The 17,439-nt window shown below is 45.0% G+C and overlaps 5 protein-coding genes and 2 long non-coding RNA genes across 9 annotated transcripts in view; 2 read left to right on the forward strand and 5 right to left on the reverse strand.

Annotated features, from left to right (window-relative positions):
• Positions 1-3,464: 3,464 nt before the first annotated feature.
• LOC9656856 (RNA polymerase sigma factor sigE, chloroplastic/mitochondrial) lies at positions 3,465-5,797 on the reverse strand. 2 transcript variants are annotated; one of them, XM_024682590.1, is made up of 6 exons: positions 5,677-5,797; positions 4,613-5,449; positions 4,412-4,558; positions 4,094-4,330; positions 3,761-4,021; positions 3,465-3,709 (listed from the first exon to the last, which is right to left on the reverse strand). In XM_024682590.1, exons 2-6 carry the CDS (start codon positions 5,429-5,431, stop codon positions 3,512-3,514), a joined length of 1,662 nt encoding a protein of 553 aa, XP_024538358.1. In that variant the 5' UTR covers positions 5,432-5,449; positions 5,677-5,797; the 3' UTR covers positions 3,465-3,511. The 2 variants fall into 2 exon arrangements, with proteins under 2 accessions (XP_024538358.1, XP_002977925.2); XM_002977879.3 differs by having other exon boundaries at positions 3,758-4,021; positions 5,677-5,796.
• A 155-nt stretch (positions 5,798-5,952) lies between these two features.
• Positions 5,953-7,114, forward strand: LOC112349019. Its single transcript, XR_002993265.1, has 3 exons — positions 5,953-5,987; positions 6,970-7,036; positions 7,074-7,114. It is a non-coding gene; the product is annotated as an uncharacterized LOC112349019 (long non-coding RNA).
• Positions 7,059-8,839, reverse strand: LOC9657578 (regulatory protein NPR5). Its single transcript, XM_002977880.2, has 3 exons — positions 8,400-8,839; positions 7,433-8,285; positions 7,059-7,250 (listed from the first exon to the last, which is right to left on the reverse strand). The coding sequence occupies exons 1-3, from the start codon at positions 8,811-8,813 to the stop codon at positions 7,120-7,122; spliced, it is 1,398 nt and encodes a 465-aa protein (XP_002977926.2). The 5' UTR covers positions 8,814-8,839; the 3' UTR covers positions 7,059-7,119.
• Positions 8,840-8,960: 121 nt separating this feature from the next.
• On the forward strand, positions 8,961-10,992 carry LOC112349018. Of its 2 annotated transcripts, none has more exons than XR_002993263.1 (3): positions 8,961-9,072; positions 9,318-9,395; positions 9,456-10,992. It is a non-coding gene; the product is annotated as an uncharacterized LOC112349018 (long non-coding RNA). The 2 variants fall into 2 exon arrangements; XR_002993264.1 differs by having other exon boundaries at positions 9,318-9,390.
• Positions 10,993-11,459: 467 nt separating this feature from the next.
• Positions 11,460-12,016, reverse strand: LOC9657579 (60S ribosomal protein L39). The gene is made up of 3 exons (XM_002977881.2): positions 11,935-12,016; positions 11,773-11,876; positions 11,460-11,700 (listed from the first exon to the last, which is right to left on the reverse strand). The coding sequence occupies exons 1-3, from the start codon at positions 11,935-11,937 to the stop codon at positions 11,652-11,654; spliced, it is 156 nt and encodes a 51-aa protein (XP_002977927.1). The 5' UTR covers positions 11,938-12,016; the 3' UTR covers positions 11,460-11,651.
• A 35-nt stretch (positions 12,017-12,051) lies between these two features.
• Positions 12,052-16,154, reverse strand: LOC112349017 (mitogen-activated protein kinase kinase kinase 5-like). Its single transcript, XM_024682588.1, has 7 exons — positions 15,655-16,154; positions 15,553-15,590; positions 15,239-15,466; positions 14,955-15,178; positions 14,748-14,905; positions 14,167-14,692; positions 12,052-14,116 (listed from the first exon to the last, which is right to left on the reverse strand). The coding sequence occupies exons 1-7, from the start codon at positions 15,775-15,777 to the stop codon at positions 12,210-12,212; spliced, it is 3,204 nt and encodes a 1,067-aa protein (XP_024538356.1). The 5' UTR covers positions 15,778-16,154; the 3' UTR covers positions 12,052-12,209.
• Positions 16,155-16,221: 67 nt separating this feature from the next.
• Positions 16,222-17,439, reverse strand: part of LOC9657580 — a 2,341-nt gene continuing 1,123 nt past the window's right edge. The window contains exons 4-12 of the mRNA XM_024682636.1: positions 17,353-17,433; positions 17,207-17,299; positions 17,097-17,158; positions 16,918-17,048; positions 16,777-16,844; positions 16,670-16,722; positions 16,550-16,616; positions 16,373-16,489; positions 16,222-16,320 (exon numbers count right to left, since the gene is read on the reverse strand). Of these exons, the coding sequence (XP_024538404.1) occupies positions 16,258-16,320; positions 16,373-16,489; positions 16,550-16,616; positions 16,670-16,722; positions 16,777-16,844; positions 16,918-17,048; positions 17,097-17,158; positions 17,207-17,299; positions 17,353-17,433 (735 nt within the window). The 3' untranslated portion in view covers positions 16,222-16,257. The remainder of the gene's footprint in view (positions 16,321-16,372; positions 16,490-16,549; positions 16,617-16,669; positions 16,723-16,776; positions 16,845-16,917; positions 17,049-17,096; positions 17,159-17,206; positions 17,300-17,352; positions 17,434-17,439) is intronic.

Below are 17,439 nucleotides of genomic sequence, written 5' to 3' on the forward strand. Positions count from 1 at the left end.
ATAATGGCTAAAGTGCATACCTTAAACAGGGACAATACTGCAATAGTAAATTTAAACCATTTAATAAAGTACTATAAAGATATAAACATAAATATTATCTATATCTTAGGATATAAAACTATGGATAAACTCATGGATGAAGCCCTTCCAAGGATTCATCATGATGAGCTACCTAAGTGCACAAATAGCATGGCCAACTGGATGAAGGATAAGAGTCTAAAAAAATTCTACAAAACTACATCAAACTTTGTAAGACCATAAAAAGGTAAATTGATTCTTCAATTATGGGATCCTATAAAATTGATTTTCAAAATGGATGAAAGGGATATTAAAATTACTTAGAATCTTATTTCCAAATTTTTCTATCTCCCTATAGAGCTAAATCAGTGGAATTGGATAGAAAGAGTACTTTTTTCATATAAGCTCAGACAGGGATTTACTCATCTAGAATAAAGGGAAAATACATATCCCTTGGGAAAAATTTGTCTTTATGCTATAGAAACCTTTATATATCGAAATGCTTTCTTTGATGAGAAAGTTCCAAGAAAAGAAATCAAGGGATATATTGAACAAATATTTCTTTTTTTGGAGCAAATTTTCCCTCAAAATCTTGTTAGTATGGCTTATAAAAATTTTCTCCAAGCAATATAAAACTTAGAGGAAAAAGAAAAGAAAGGGGAAATACTTTAAAAGTAATGTCTACATTTTTCTTGCCCCATTCTATAAACTCTATCAGCAAACCACAAGGATTAATGAGTAGAGATTACTAGGTCAATAAAGAAAAAAAAAATCCATAATATGTTTGCATACAAAAGCAAACAAATGCAACCTAGAGCAGGATTTGGAGAATCCAACTACCTGAGGATAGACAGTAGCTTTGTCATGGGGGAGTGATGAAGAAATAAATGTTTTATCCTGTGTATCATCCTAGGCAGAGCAAAAGAAAAAATCTTAAACAAAATGGAGTTACACCTAAGTGTAAGTATTCAAAGAAGAAAGACCCAACCTAGGCAACACATGTCATAGATAAACATGAAGCAATTAAGAATGGTTTTAAAATCATATAATATATAAATAGCACTTAGATGCACTGGAAAACAACCCCCACTCACTCCTATATGCATTTATATTGAATTAACTATTTTTTTCTCCTATCTATGACTGTTTGTGCAAAGTAGAGTTGAAAGAGTGACATATGCTTATCTTTAGTCACGCTTTTGGGGTTTGAGGTTGAATTCTCTTCTACTCTTCTATTCTTCTTTTCTTCTTCTTTTTTCTATGTTTTTGTCTTTGTTTATTTGTCACTATTTTATATGGAGGGGCAAAAATGTGAGTATAGGTAGAAAAAGCCTTACTCACATGTACTTACATATTTAATATTTTAATTTCATTAGAACTTCAATTTAAATTTCCTTTATAAAACTTTTGATTAACTGTATTGACTTTTGTGAAGCTGAGCTCAACTCAACTTTGGACCACCCTCAAGAAGACTAGATGAAACATGTAAAGGCATTTTGGTCTGCTAAAACATATAGATGGTAAGGATAAAGTTTTTAAATATAAAGCCACCAAAATTGTTATTGAAAAAATTCTAATATCTTACAAGATATTATGATATGCTTGGACAATATGCAACTATATTTTGCCATCAAATATATACAGCTGAGCATAAATTTGTCCCAAAATTAAAGAAATTAATAATCACTATGTTGGGTTGGAGAAGCACTAAAAAAATTGATTATCAAGTTTTTTTAAAAAATGGATTAGTGGCCTCAACTGCTTCAATCTATGACTTAAGAGAGTGATCAAGTTTATATTAACTCTACTCTTGCCTAAATCTTGAAAAGAGCAATTGGTCTTAATGAATAATAATATAGAAAGTCATGGAGATCCATGAAGAAGAAATGGAGCTAAGATGAAAAAAAGTAGATGACTCATTTAGTTTAATTGGAATCACAAATGTTGTATCCATCATACAAGTTTGAGGATGAGCATAGAGACAAAAATGAAATGGTCTACATCTTCATAATACATATAAAGGTGGTTTTTTATTCAACATTATCATTCAACATTGATAAAATGCCATTGACATATAGCTCTATTCTCCATTAGAATTTGTGTTTTGCTTATGTGTTAGTTACTCCAAGACTGGGATTGTTGGACAAAGAACAAAAGTTTAATGATGACACTCCAATTGTTATTTTTGCAATGCCAAGGTGAAAATATTCTTTAAGGGTTGGATTGTCCCATAAAATATTGGTGGTAACCATTAAAACTTTGATGCAAAGGCAAATATAGATTTTGGAGCCTTGGCACAATTGCTAGAATTTATTAATGGTGGTGCACTCTTGATTAATATTGTTAAATATGTTGGTGATGCATTGAATAAAGAGATTGAAATCCTAAAGAACAAGATCACTTTTTTCAAAAAAGGTGGAAAACCAAGAAATAGGTATGCTAGTAATAAAAGATTTGATGAAGACTACATAATAAGTCAAAGTAGAGTATTGGCTATACTATATATTGATTCACATATTTATCTCATTTTGTTGAGGAAAATTTTTACTTACATACACATTTTTAGCTTTGAATCTTGATACTCTACAAAAGTTATATCAAACAATGAAATAATTTAATACAACACTTCACTTGCAACTCTACCAAATTATTGAACACCAATAATGGCTTTCTAGTTTGATGAAAAGGATATGAAAAAACCATTAATATTAAAGTGGTCAAATTGTGAGTTTATTGTTTAAAAGAGGGGAGACAATGAAACTATTAATAAACTATGAAAAAAGATAAAAAATAAATGATAAATTTTTGTTGAACACTATTTCCAAAACTTTACTTTTATAAAGGCTTTGGAAATCAAACTAGTCCAACCCATCTAATCCAAAATTTTAATTAAGGTATGGCTTTATGTTAATCCTAAATGCCTATCCAATGTGCATAGTAGGTTTTGAATTTAAATCCGATGAGTGAAGGTTTGGGATTTGATTTTTGCTATGGCTGATATAATAAATATGCTCCTCAATAAATATAGAGAGATGGCAAATATATAATATGTAAAAGCAAAATGTATTGAAAATAATTATAAGATCTAGAAAAAATAAAAAATACTAATAAAAAAGAGTAAGCCACTGTAAGGAAATGCCTAACAATGGATAGACCAAATTCAATAGAGTTGAACTAAGATTATACCATTGGAATTTTTTTTTTCTATTTACTTGATGATGTTGTATCATTATCAAGTGTAATTTTTAATCATGCTATAAGGCATAATTTTATTGGTGTCATTTCGCTCTTACTGTTTTAGTAATGATGTAGTTAAATCTGTTTATGAGCTCAGATTGGGTAATAATTTTAAAGATAAACTATAATGAACCTGCCCTTTTTTTTAAGATTTTAGACACATATTTTAAATTACTGAAACAGCTGAATTGCGCTTAAAATACTGTGAAAACCATAAGAATTAAGGAGGAGATTCCATTTTCTGTACAAAATGAAGTTACAACAAAAACTCTCTAAGATATTTAACTCGAGTCGGATGCTTCAACTTCATCATTCCCCGAATCTCATACTTTCGAACCATCTCCCTTGAAAGGTTGAGGTTACGTCCAATCTCAGTGAACGATCTCTCGCCCTTTCCATCCAGTCCATAGCGCTGGCGAATTATCAAGCTCTCCTTTGGTTTCAAAGAATCTAGCTGCAAGAAAGAATGTTAGAGAAGAACAGAGGTGTAAGAGAAACATACTACATCGTCCATTCCAAGGCGAAGTTGAGCTCCCGCGTTGAAATACTGTGCCTCGTTCTCGTCTGGATCGCTGATGCTGTGGATCAGCTCCTCTCCTGTTACTTTGGAGCGCGCATTTAGCGATCTCCTGGGAGCACCCGTCCTCAGGACTTCAAAGTATCTCCTCGAGTCCATCTTAAGTTCCGTGATCACCTCCTCGTGCGTTGGTTCCCTGTCGAGCTCGAGAGACAGCTGAGCTCGCTTTCTCTGGATAGTCATCTTTTGCTGCCGGACAAAACAACGAGTCCCTCGTCACCTCACGGAGCTCTAGAGAAAGAAGAAAGCTAAAAGGCTTACCGCAGCAACGTTGTATGGTACTCTAACGATGTGTCCCAGCCTTGTTTGTGCTCGGAGAATGCTGTTTTTAACCCAGTATACTGCGTAAGTCGAGAAGCGATAGCCTTTCTTTGGATCAAACTTATCGACTGCGCTCATGAGGCCCGGGACACCCTCTTGGCATAAGTCGAGCAAAGATAAGCTGAGCTCCTCTTTGAAGTACTTACGAGCCTGATGAGCTACTAGCCGGAGGTTGTGCTGCAAAACAAGCAGTGCTGGCTGAGATCATGATATCCTGGCTTGGAAACTAGTAACAGGATATCGAGATTATGTGTGAACCTTGATCATCTTGTTCCTTGCGGCCTGACCCAACTGTAACAGCCGCCGAAGCGTCTGTACACTCATCTCTGCCACCTTGGCCCATTCTTCCTCGGAAGGCTCTCTCTTTAAATGCTCGAAAAACTTTAGTCTTACTTGCTGGAGCCTCTGCATAGAAAACAGGTTTTAGAAGAAAAACATAGAGAAGTAGAGCATATGTACCTTTGCCGGGGCCATGAACCACGCAAGACGAACTTCTTCCGGGCCTGTCAAGCGAAGCCGCGGAAGTTTGTCCCAGTTGAGCACTAGCATGCTTCCACTGGCACCATACTCCTTGATAAGAACCTCGGCCTCCTGAGACCACGGATCGAATTCACAACCCGGCGGAGCTGAAACTTTCGCTGGAGTTTCAACCTCTTCACTGGCCAAAGGAGCGCGATCCTTTGCCAGCTTCTCAACACGCTCCCTATGCAAGGCCATCCTGCTCTCCAGACCAAGCCGACGCTTCTTATGGTGCTTGACGATCAAAGGCTGGCTGACCAAATCCATAGACAAAGCTCGCTGTTCTTCCTCCACGCCGTGAAACCTCTCTAGTGACCGTAGTAGCACCGGCTCAAAAGCTGGTTGACGGTAGGCCGATTCAAGCAGAGCCGAGAGACTGTTCCTAAGCGAGAGTTCATCCAAAGTCATGGATGGCGACAAAGTCTCGAGCTCCTCAGTGGCCACTGCCGGTATCTGTGTGTTCTTGCGACGTCCACCTTTCTTTGGAGAAGTTGACGCCTTTGCCTTTCGTTTATCCTTCGCTGCTAACTGTTTGTCCGAATCTACCAGTGCATCCTCCACGTATCTACAGCTCCAGCAGTGCTGGAGATCCACCCTGTGGCCAAAAATCCCACTAGTTGCCGCTCTAAGTCCCTGGAGCTGCGAGCAAAAAAACGAGCTCTCCAAGACCCCCGGAATTGGTCCCCAGCATTGAGAGAACGATCCTCTGTGAAAGATGTGTGTGGCAGCCGCTGCGTAAGCATAAGCTACCAGGACCATTTTTTAGTCTCACCACATCTGGAAGGAAGAAAAAAAAAGAAAGAAAGAAATCCGGTGAGTCAATCGCTCTATAATCCATTCCAAGCACACACAAATCGAACTTATCGATCGCTCTATCTGCTCTATCCGCAAAATCGCGAGCTCGCGATGAGCGACTCGCGACCTAGCCATGCTGCGATTGGAATTCCACACTCCAATCCTGCCTAGATCTACCTGAGAGAGGATTGGCTGTCGAGATTGCGTACCTGAGCGGCGCCCGGATTCCGTCGCTGCGCCAAGAATTTGGCTCCACGCCGCGCCGCGCATTCAAACCAGCGCCATAGCCACGGGGCGGTTTGAGCATATTGGCGGCATTCCATGCGTTGGATGGGAAATCCAACGGCCCACATTTCGGGGAAAAACCCGCGGATTAGGGTTTAAACTCCAACCGATAAACCGACGTGTCACTTTTTTATCCAAGAACGCCCACGTGGCAAACTATCTTGATATTTGAATCGAGGAGCCCTAAAAAAATGGGGGGCTTTTAGCGCAAGGGCTAGCGGCGATATGGATCGAGGTTTGTGATTCTTTCTTATAGATCTCATCGCTTCGAGGGAGCGCATTGCTTGTAACATTCGATTTGTGTTGGCTGGGGTGAGTTTAGATGATCCGAGTGTTGTCTCTGTTCTTGGGGCGTCGATTTGGTATTTGATCTTGTAAACCCCCCTTTTCCTTCCATTGATCATTTCGCTTGTTACTTGTGGCAATGGTTCTAAATCTTCCTTGGTGATCTCTAATCGCGCAAGAATTTCTCGTCCCAAGCATTGCTCCTTTGTCTTGTTTATTTTTCCTTCACTCTTTCCATTGACTATTTTTGCTTGTTAACTTCTCACTGGCATGTTTCACTTACTTGGTGCTCTTTCTTTCGCTTGGCCGTGTTTTTCTCAGAGTCGAGCTCATCAGCAAACAACGCTGGTCTGTTACTTTCGGCCATCGCTTTTTTCTTTTTTTTCTTTTTTCCTTTTCTCACCCGTTTTTTCAACCTCGGTGCCTCAAGCGTTACCTTGACCCGATGCATGCATGCTTGCTGGTGAGGAGTCAGGATTTCCTGGTAGATCTTTTTAAGCTTGCGGACTCTTCTTTCTCTTTTTTCTTCTTCTCCGTCTTTCGTTGGGTAGTTTGGTGGCTGGTTTCTTTGAAACTTTGCAATAGAAAAGGTGTAATAGAATGGGAGAGGGAATGAACTTTGCATGATTTAAGAGAGCTTAAGATATGCTGAGCTCTGCATCTCCGCCAACCCCACCAGCTAGATTTAATTCGTAGTCTTGTTTGTTGAAGCTAGCTTCAAGCCTGTAGCGGAGTACGATGCAAGCCGATTCTTTGCATTGATCACGAAAGTGACCTGCTTAGTTTTTATTTTCAGCGTGTTTGTCTCCTGACAGAAAATACAAGCAGTGTCCAGGATCAAAAACTATTGTGCTCCGATGGATGATTGCATAGTTTTTTATTTCCGTCTTCTTGCTTGACAACAACCTTACGTGATTTTCTTTTTTCGTCAGGTTCCGTAGGTTTGGAACTTGGATGTTTTGGAATCCGAGAGCTCGTACGCGATCAATCTAACGAGAGGTATGGTTAACAAAAACCTGAGTGACTTCAACTTTAGAGTTTTGAGCAGTTCCTCATGCAGTATCCACTTTCGTTTTAGAGTTTCACGTAATCAAATCGTAACTCCATTGTTCTCCCCGTCCATAGTCGTCTGCACAGGCGTCCTGAGTCAGTGGTAGCAATCTCGGCATTGGATCAATAACCTCCTCCTGCTCACTCCATGTCGGCGAGTGTCCTGTGTCCAAAACATTGCCCAGTCGGGAAGAATGCTTATTTGAAAGAAAAAGAAAAAATTTCAAAAGCGAAACTCTCTCAACTTTTTTTTTTTTTGGTGCATTTCTCTTTCTCCTACCTAGAGCTAGAAAAAAAATCTGTGTCATGGTTGATGAGAGGTTTGCTGGGAGTTTTGACATGTACCTTTTGCAGAAATAACGGGGTAATAGTTTTGATGCATCAGGATTGTGGGAGGGTCACTTTGTTGCGTGCTACTCGGTGTGCTCACGGGTTGTCCGATCATCATGGGAAGCCGCCTCTCCCGTTGCTGCTGCTGCTCCGTCAACATGGAGCTGCTGCTATCGTCCTCGTCTCTGGAGCAACTCGCTGGTACAGCCGCAGCCGACTCGAGCAAGTCGAGGCAAAGCCTGAGCTTGTTATGATCGGCAGTCACTCCCGTGAGAGCTCCCACCGCCAGTGCCTCAGACGCCAAGTTCTGGAGTATGTTGAGCGCCGTAGCACCGGTTGGAGTGGTGGAGTGTGGATCGGCGTGGTGGTCGAGAAGGACCGCTATCATCTCGGGGTCGGCCAGCTCTCCAGCAATGTGGAGCGGAGTTCTTCCGTCCGGACCTGGCATATTGACATTGGCTGCCCCCAGCTCTAGCAAATTCTTGACGACTTTGCGGCTGCAGTTTGCTACGGCATAGTGGATGGCCAGAGTTTTATCCAAGTCGAGGCCTTCTCCCATCACCATCAGCCTCACGAGCTCTACATCCGATGAGTCGAGGGCCTTCTGCATCCTCCTCGTCCGCTGGTCGTCCAAAGCATCGCTAGAATGCGCTTCGAAGCCGTATCCACACTTTTGCCTGATGGCTTCTACCTCGGCTACTACTTCTCCAGGCAAGTGCTTTCGTAAAACTTCCGAGGACAGACCTGACTTTGCTACTAGTTTGGAGCAGACTGACCAGAGATGGAGCAAGTCCTGCTTCCTCGCCGCTGCAAGTATCCGCATTACGTCTTCAATCGATGCTTTCTCAGCAATTCCGGCCAGCTCCCTCTACAGGTACACAGAAAAGTTCCTGTTAAGTTTCTCCTCTTTGGAGTAACTCTCTCACTCTCTCTCTCTCATGGGTTTTTTTTTCCTTTCCTTCTTCAGTGATCGAGTGCAAACCTGGACTAAGATGGAGAGCTGCTCGATGCTGAAGACTTGAGCAGCATGCAATGCCTCGAGAGCAAAATCCACCGCTGATCTGCAGTAGACGTGCCAGCAAGCGCCTTCTTTGCAACCGGTTGGATGCGGAGGGACCAGAGATAATTGGCCGCTGTATAGAAACTGGAGCATGAGCATGAAGACGTCGTATCCAACAATTCCCACAGGGATCGGTGGCCGTCCTGGTATGTCTTGTGAAGCTTCACTGCTGCAAAAGATCATCCTAAAGAATTGGCTTCTTGCTGCCAGGACGCACTTGTGAGCGTAGACCGGCCTGCCTTCGACTGTGAAAGTCACATCGCTAAATGCCTGCCCGTTGGCCAGAAGGTTGAGCAAATCACTGGAGAGCTGCTTCAGAGGCTCCTCCAGATTCATCCCTCCGGCCAAAGTATGGAAGTGAAGTAAGGACTTCTTTCCTTTTACGCTTTCAAGCCGCGATCATGGAAATGATGCAGATGGAGGACCATGGGAGAAATAGGAGAAATGGAAGAAGCGCCGAGAATCTGGGAGCAAAGATGAGCAGAAAATCCTCCGGAGACTGCGAGGAGCCAGCTTCTCACCGTAACAGGAGAGGAGCTCTTGAAGAAGACGAGCAAGAGACCGGTATCTCCATGCCGACAACATCCAAACCCAGGTATTCTTCTCCTCGCTACTTCTCCAGCTTGGTGCGTGTTAGACGCTTCTGGTTCTCCCACATAGAGATCAGTGCAATTTTTTCGAGCGCTCACCTCTCAGTGAACAGGGCCTGGAAGCCGATACACATTGTCTTTTTTCTTCTTCCTGTTGTGTTCTGCCGTTCTGCAAGCTATAGATGTAGTATATATATATTCATGGATTTATATTTTTCTTCTTTCCTTTTTTCTTTTTTCTTTCCATCAGAGTTGACCCGGAGGAGTTCCTGTGCTCTTCGATGGCGCTTAGCTACTAAACGCGATCCCTCGGGAGTTTTAAAGTGAGGTCGGGTCGCTTTGACTCTTTTACTTGTTCTTTCTTTTGTGGTATTAACATGGCTGGCAGGCTGTAGCTAGCAAGCTAGAGACAAGGGAACCTACAGCAGAGAGTTGATGCAAGATAAGTTTCACTTTAAACAATTTTCGCTGTTTTTTCTTTGTTTAGTTTGTTTTTCCTTTCGTTTTCAACTGGTTTGTGTTGCACCATGATTGGCAGGGGAAAAAAGAGCGTGTAGATCTGAGATGAGTTTGGTGAGAACCAAACCAAAACGGAAGGAGCGCTCCTCGTTCTCGCTAATCTGCTCGGGTAAGTTGTAAGTGATCTTATGATTGGTTACTCAGCAAGATTTTCGCTTTGGTCGCTCGGTCCCTTCCACTTCTAGCCTGCTACCTTTCTTCCAGAGGAAAAGTTAGAGCTTTCTTGGTTTCTAACCCTCCTAACTTTTCCTCTCTTTTGTTCTTTGCAACAGGAAGACAATCATAGGCTCGGCATTTCTAAATCCATCGCAAGCCGAGGAACGCTACGCTCCTTCTTGGATCCCTAGGAAAAAGCGCATCAAAGGTACGACTCGATCAAAACTCTCCTTTTCCGCGACAGACACTGTGAAGCAAAAAGAAGAACTTAGTAGTAGCAAGAACTAAGAGACGAAGAACAGGGTAGGTAGATAGGAATTGCCTCGTTGGTATATCTCTAGCTGTGGCTACGTAGCACCATAGCGCTGGCAGCACTGGGACACAGGGAGAGGATTTCTGGAGAGTGTGACAGACAGTACAGACAGTGTACACACACTACTCAAGTCTGCTGCCGATAGGAAAGGATCGAGAAGTGTTGTCACAGCACAGTGGTCGTGGTGGTGGTGGTGGTGGTGAAAGAGCAAAAGGTGGACGAGTAGCGGCACTAGCAATAGAATGGGCTGCAAGTTTTGCAGAGGAGGAGAGCGACCGTGCGTGCTCGCTCTGTAGACACAATAGAGACCGACAGCAGCAGGGACATATGGTGACACTTCCTCCTTTTTTTTTTACTGCATTTTACTGCCGAGCAAACAAGTAAACGACAAGCAGGCAGGGCAGGCAGGTAGAATCCTCCGGTGTGGGGTTTAGTAAACTAAGAGCCTATGGATCGAGAAGGAAAGCCCGGGAATCAAAGCAGGAATCAAAGCAAGAAAAGCGAGCCGAGCTTTCCAGATCCTTCGCGAAGAAACTCAAGTGATCTTAAAGGAAAAGCTCAAGCTTGGAAAAACCACGAAGAAAGAAGAAGAGAAAGGCATGGGCTGGAAGATCCTTCTTTGGGAGGCTAAAACTTCGTGGGATAGGTGTAGCGGGTCCACGTGCGGCTTTCTGACCGCTCTATTCTCTAATTAAATTCCACAGGTTGCTCACCTTCCATTGTCAAATCCTGTTAGATCAAAACAAAGAAATGTCACTTACGTAGGGTCTTCGCACTTTGATAGAAATCTCCTTGTGTGACAACTTAGAACGAGTGTGGCTTGTTACTTCCAAACTTATGAAGAAAACTACATTGGGTAATGGCAGTTGGTAGAAATCTCAGTGCTTTGATTGATCACACCCAAGAAATGTTACATATGAAGAAAATTACATTGGGCCATCCATCACACTTGACAGAATTCTCCTTGGCTCACTGGTTTGATCGCAACAAAAATGTTACATCGAAACTTATGAGGAAAACTACATTGGGTCATCAGACTTGACAGAAATTTTCAGTAGTTTGATCACAAAAAAGCGATGTTACTTCTAAACTTATGAAGAAAATTAGATTGGCTCTTCACACTTGATACAAACCTCGTTGTGTCTCAGTGGTAGTGACAACAGAAACTCAAAAGCTCATCGGAAATCTCACGCTCTTGCGAAAAGTATCGTCATCGACACAGAGGAATAGAAACAAACCGGATGCCTCAGGACTAGAGAGCCTGTTTTCTACACCAAAGCTTCAGGTAATACGTGCAAAGCTAGTAAGCATCACCGGCACCCGGCCATGGTTTCCACTGCCTTTTGTTTGTCACTGAGAAAGCACAAAATGCAATGGAGGTATGCAAAGTGCAAAGAAATGACAAGCATCAATCTAGCACACATTGGTTATTTCCAGGACTTGACGCTAAGGACAGTGCCAAAGAGCCAATTGCCCGAGTGTGTGCATCAAACACAAGCAAAGAATAACGCAAGAAAACGAGAGAAAGAAAAACCCATACCCGATTCGGGTTAACAAAGTTTTGATCTCGGGAAAAACATCGACTCGATCACAAACTCACAGGCCCAGCTTGGTCCTTCGCCAGTGCCTCCTCTTGGCATTGTAGCTACAAGAAAGATTAAACCAAAAGAAGATCAGGAATATCCGATGAAAACGAAAGCGCTCTATCGGCATTTACCGGATGGTGTTGTCGGTCCGCATCCTGATCCAGTGAGGGATTGGGCGATTCTGGCGCAGCTTCTTGCCCAATTTCTGCTTGATCCGGAACGTCTTGTGCGACGGCTGCGCAAAATCATAAGCTTCTCAATCCCTGAGCAATCAAACGCGAAGGAAATCATACCATGGCGGCAGGGGCAGCGCTCGCTCTCTCCCGAAAATGTGGGGCTCCGCCGCAATCAAACCCTAGCGCGTGAGCCCTAACCCTAGCTAGCACTTTAAAGTAACGTGGCGAGTGACGTGGTAAAAACGTGGCGACATTTTTTGCCAACGCACATGCCACGTAGACTTTCAGCTGAAAACGGCCTGTACATATTACTTCACTGAAGAGAAAAAAGAACGAACGAAACGAGAGAAAGAGAGGAAAAAAAGAAAACTATCGAGGAAGAAGATCGATCATTACGGCTGCTGTTGTTGTTGCTGCTGCTGCTGGTTGATCCCCACACTCGCCGCCTTCTTGCTGCTCACAAGGTAGCCATTCCTCGAGTGATGCAAGCCTTCGAGCGTCTTGGCCTCGAGCTCCGCGATCGACTTCTGGAGGAGCTGCTCCTTGCGCTGCTGCTCCAGCGTAGTCAATCCAATCTCGCCCTCCGAGCAAGCCTGCTTGTGATGCACCAGGACGCTGCTCGTCGTCGCCGATCGCTCCACTCCCCTGCTCGAGGCCTTGTCTCTCTCGCAAATCCCACCACCAATCCTCAGAGCCTGCCGCTGCTCCAGCGATCCCTGTTGCTGCTTCCCCGGCTCTACAGCTTCTCTACCACTAAACTCTCCCACCATCTCGGAGCTCGGCCTCTCCGAGCACGTCGCGTCCACGAATCTCTCCGAGCCGTCGAACAGCGTCTCGTATCTCAGCGCGCCCGGCTCGCAAAGCCCATTCTCCTTCCTGCCCGTCGCGTCTTGTTGGCTGAGGAAGCTACACTCGGGCCACGTCCCCGCCGGCTTGAGCGTCCGTTCCAGCTCCGGAGCTAGCGACGTTGCCTTGGCTATGTCCACCAAGTCGGCGAAGCAATCGTTGCTGCATGAAGCGGACGATGGACTCGACGGCGGCCTGTGGTGGTCTTCCACTGCTCTCTCCTGGTCGAAGAAGCAAAATCCTTCGTCGGGCTTGCACACGGCGCTCAAAGAAGTTGATGGTGACGACGAAGTGCCGGCTGTGCTGATCCTGTAGGCTGTGGACGTCTCCCCAGCGTCGCAGTCGAATGGAAGAGCTTCTTGAGCTGCAGTGTCCACCGCCTGCGAAGCCACCAGTTGCTGCAAGTCGAAGTCCGTGTCCAGCAGCCGGCTCAACGAGTCCATGTTTTGGTTGTGCGGGCTGGACTGAGGAGAGCTCAGGCTGCTACTGCGCTTGCACCGGCACCTATTCCTTATCTCCAAAAGAGCCGACTCGTGCTTCCTTTGCAGCTCCCTCAGCTCCTGCTCTTGTCGCAGCGCTAGCAGCTTTAACTCCCGGGCAATGGACTCATCTTGCTCGGCCGAACTTGTTGTAACCGCGGCTACTGTTGTTGTTGTTGCTGCTGCTACTGCTGCTACTGCTATGTCGGAGCTACCTTCTGGACCGCTAACTGCATCCTCCGAGGTCTCCACCACCATCTGCTGCTCTGGACACCCGCTGCTCTTGATGGTAACCAGCACCTCGTTGCAGCCAGCCCCGTCCGAGTCCACGTTTTGATGCTCCACAATCTTGAGAAGATTCGTTGGCGTCTGCTCGGTTTTCACGTCCAAGCAAAAGGTTCCCTGACAGGTTGCCACCGGAGAGCTGACTTCTCCTGTGAGATCCCAGTCATCGCCATCCTCGCGAATTTCCGAGGAACCACTTGAGAAGATGTGAGGTGCATCATACTGGTCGGATCCTTCCGGGTGATATGTGACCTCTTCAAATCTGCCGTGCATGGAGGACGAAGTGCCCTCCAGTCGAGGAGAATACGACAAGGGCCCTGTTCTCGGAGACCGTGATTTCACACTTGCTTGACCAGCCTCAACAGTCGGACTTTCGGTTCGTGTTTCGTCGTCCGAGGTCGCGTCTACTGCAGAAGGTGACTCAACTTCCTCCGGTACAGACACTTGAGCTACCGACGGACTTTCTTCTCTCGCTTGTGCTTGATCATCCACCTCTGTCACACCATTGTCCTCAAAAGAAGCCCCGGGTCGCCAGTCGGGAACCAAAGCCACGATTGCCGCATCAATCATTTCAGCGATGGTTGTGACATCCTGGTCTGAGAGGTCGAGTTCGGCAACCATTTCACTGGCGACACTCATAGCTGTGTCCCCTTCAATGGAAAACGGAAAGTGGATGTTTCGAACGTGACCTGTAAAGCGAAAAGTTAAGCTACAGTGCACATAAAAAGCTGAGACCCACCTTCCAAGTCTGCAATGCGAACTCTCAAAAATATCGTGTCGTCGTCTTTCTTCTTCCCTTTCACCCTGAAGTCTCTGCTTCGTTTTCCTTCTTCCCTGAAAGAAACTCCCTTCTGATAGCTTCCAAGGCCGCCTTGATCTGAATCCGTCTGGCTTTGCTCAGGGCTAGAAGCTCCAAAAGGAGCGTCGTCACCCTCTTTATTTTCATCGCTCGTTCGGGCGGCGTCACCCATGATTCCGTCCCTGGTCGGAGAAGCTTCGGTTCTCCTGCTGGTCGAATCAACGGACCCAGGTCTGCACGACGGCTCCTCTTTGATCGTTGAGAGACCTTCCATATCGTCTGCTCTTGATGTTGAGCGGGATATCGGTGGTACCAACTCAAGCGGTTCGCGGTCTTCACTCTGAAGAAACGGGTCCATGAGTAGCTCTCTTGCTGGGAGCCTTTTGGAGACAGTCGCCAGGCATTTCTCAATAAAAGCTCGGACTTCCAGATCCTTCACTCTGTCAAGTGCAGCTGGCTTCTTCCCCTGATGAAACAGCGGTCAAGTCAAATGTTAATTTAGTGCTAACACGAGAACTTACGGAGGTCACTTTCTTATATATCTGTGCTGCATTCGTACATTCGCTGTAGGGATACTCGAAAGTGACCATCTCCAACAAGCACATTCCAAACGAGTAAATGTCCACTAGCTCATTATATTCTTCTTCATACAGCTCAGGAGCCATAAACTCAGGTGTTCCTGTAACAAAAAACGCTGCTATTTAAAAGACCGTAACACCGGAGCTTACCAATGACACTGTGTGCTGCATGCGCCTGTCGCAAGATAGCTGCAAGCCCAAGGTCTCCAATCTTCACTTCCCCCTGGTTCCCATTCACAAAGATATTGTCGCACTTTAAATCCCTGTGAATAATAGGAGGATTATGACTGTGAAGATAGAGCAAGCCGCGTAGTATTTGCTTTGCCCAATTCTTGACCGCTCTCATGTCGACATGCTTGTGCTTCTTGCGATACCTTCACACAAAAGACGATCACATGAGCTTCGAGAAACAATTACTAGATATCAAAACATACTGTCGCAAAGTGCCAGACGTGAAAATCTCCGTGATGAAGTTGACATTCTTCGTCTTGGTATCAACCCACGAGTTGTAGAGCTTGATGATGTTCTTGTGCTTCAAGGATTTGAGAAGATGAACCTCGGAGTAGAGACGCTCCAAATCCTCGGGGCTTTGCAGCACATCTTCCACCTTAACTTGGTTCCACGCCACCTCAATCCCGTCAACTTCATCGAAAGCCCTGTATCTGCGGAAACAAAGACAATTAAACAGAAACAAAACCTCTCTAAGTACCAAGAAGAAGCAAAAGTTTTTTTTGTTAAGCTAACTTACACAGTCTTAAACGCTCCCTTCCCAAGAATTTCATTATACTGCACACGCCAGACAAAAACCTTTAAAAAGCTACCAGAGAGATTTTAAGCGATCAAAGCTTACCCGACCATATCGCCCTGTTGGATCACGCTCCACAAACTCGGCTTCCTCGTCCTCCCCTTCCTTGCCAGATTTTGATTCGTTGCGAGCTTCTTGCGGATGATCCTCTGGTTTCTTATCCGTCATCTCGTCTTGCTAGCAACTAACCCTAGGACACAAACCCTAGCACCCGGAAGAACCTGGAAGAAACGAGCCCGGATCAGCCAGATCGAATGCCGATGCGCGATCGGCAGCGCGATAATCCGCCGATCCAAGCACAAGGCCAGGGACCGGGCTACTCTCGTTCATCTCGCGAAATGGCGCGCATCCCGCCGGCGAAATCTTTGATCTTGATCTTCCCGCGGCGATGGAGAGGAGAAAGAGGGAAGAGGAGGAGGCGATCGCGAATTACGCGGCGGTGGATCTAGAGGTATCCAAGAGAATGCCGGGTCCGCCAAGCGCCGCTCCATGCTGCTGCTCCTCCTCGCCCAGACCTAAGCTGCGGCGTGAGTGCCATGAATCACGTCCACGTTTTTTGCCCCGGGAAGGGAATCGAACCCGTGACCCGGCTATGAAAAAGAGACAAAAGGCTAGCGGATAATAAGTAACTTTATCTCTTTACCGGCTTTATCCCGGCAAGTTGACACTTTCTTCGCGATTTGCATGTTCTTCATGCTGGCTCGAGTATATCTATATCGAAAATGGAGAGATTTCTTTAGTTCCCGGGAGTGTTTAAAGTTACCTCTTTTCTCCACATTTTCTGGAAGATCTCGTCGTCAACAATCGCAGTGGCGGACTCGTAGCTCAGGCAGCGTTTCGAGAAAGCACTCAAGGCACGCTTATCTTTGGCGCTGGATTTCTACATAAGACAAAGAGAAATGTGTGTGTGAGAGAGAGAATTGAGTGGTTAACCACTTACGAAAGACTTCTTTTTGCGTATGATCTCCGCAACGTAGTGTATCCACACGCTGTTATTCTTTGGGAAACTACAATCAAAACGCAATCACTTCGCTGTCGATCAGAATCGTTAAACACTTGCCTGCCTTCCCATTGTCCGCCTGTTATATCTTTCATTCTTCTATACGTGTCAGCCTGCAAAATAAAAAGAATCAAGAAATGAATAACAGTGAACTTCCTGTTGGCTACCTGGACGTCTCCCTTTGGTCCTTCAAACCACGACGGATCTGACAAGTCACAGAATACGACTTGCTTTCCTGGGACAAAAATCAAGAAATGAAAGCCATTGTCATTGTCAAGAAAGAAAGCCGCATGACTGAAGGAACGTACCTGTGTCAATGCGGGATAAAGTAAAATCTATCAATGCCACTGATAAACCGTGCGTATTCACTAGAAAATGCCTGTTTTCTAATCTGAAGTCAAGCTGCTCGTGTTGATCCCTGGACAAGACAATGTTGCCCCTGCACTACAAAAATTAGACACAACTTAAGAGAATAAACTCCTCGTACCAGTGCAAGTCCCGATGCTCGAAACCATATGCCTGCTCCGCAACTGCAAGCGAGAGAACAACCTGCGACAGAGTTATTGCTTGTTTGCTTGAGAAGCGAAGCTCACATACCTGTAGCAATAGGCTTTTAACTTCCTCATAGTTGAGGAGCTCAAAGCTTTCCAAGTCCGTGCCTCCGTCAGCAAGGACAAAGACAACATAAAGCTGACACAGATGTCAATAGATTTAATATCCAAGCCTTGCAGTGGCGACCAAACCTGTTCTTCCGGAAACGCCAATGGCTGATCGTTTTCAGAATTATGTTGTGTGTCCCACTTCTTCCACGCACGCACCAAGTTCTTATC

The sequence above is a fragment of the Selaginella moellendorffii genome, unplaced genomic scaffold (assembly GCF_000143415.4).
Source record: "Selaginella moellendorffii unplaced genomic scaffold, v1.0 SELMOscaffold_35, whole genome shotgun sequence".
NCBI classification, from domain to species: Eukaryota; Viridiplantae; Streptophyta; class Lycopodiopsida; order Selaginellales; family Selaginellaceae; genus Selaginella; species Selaginella moellendorffii.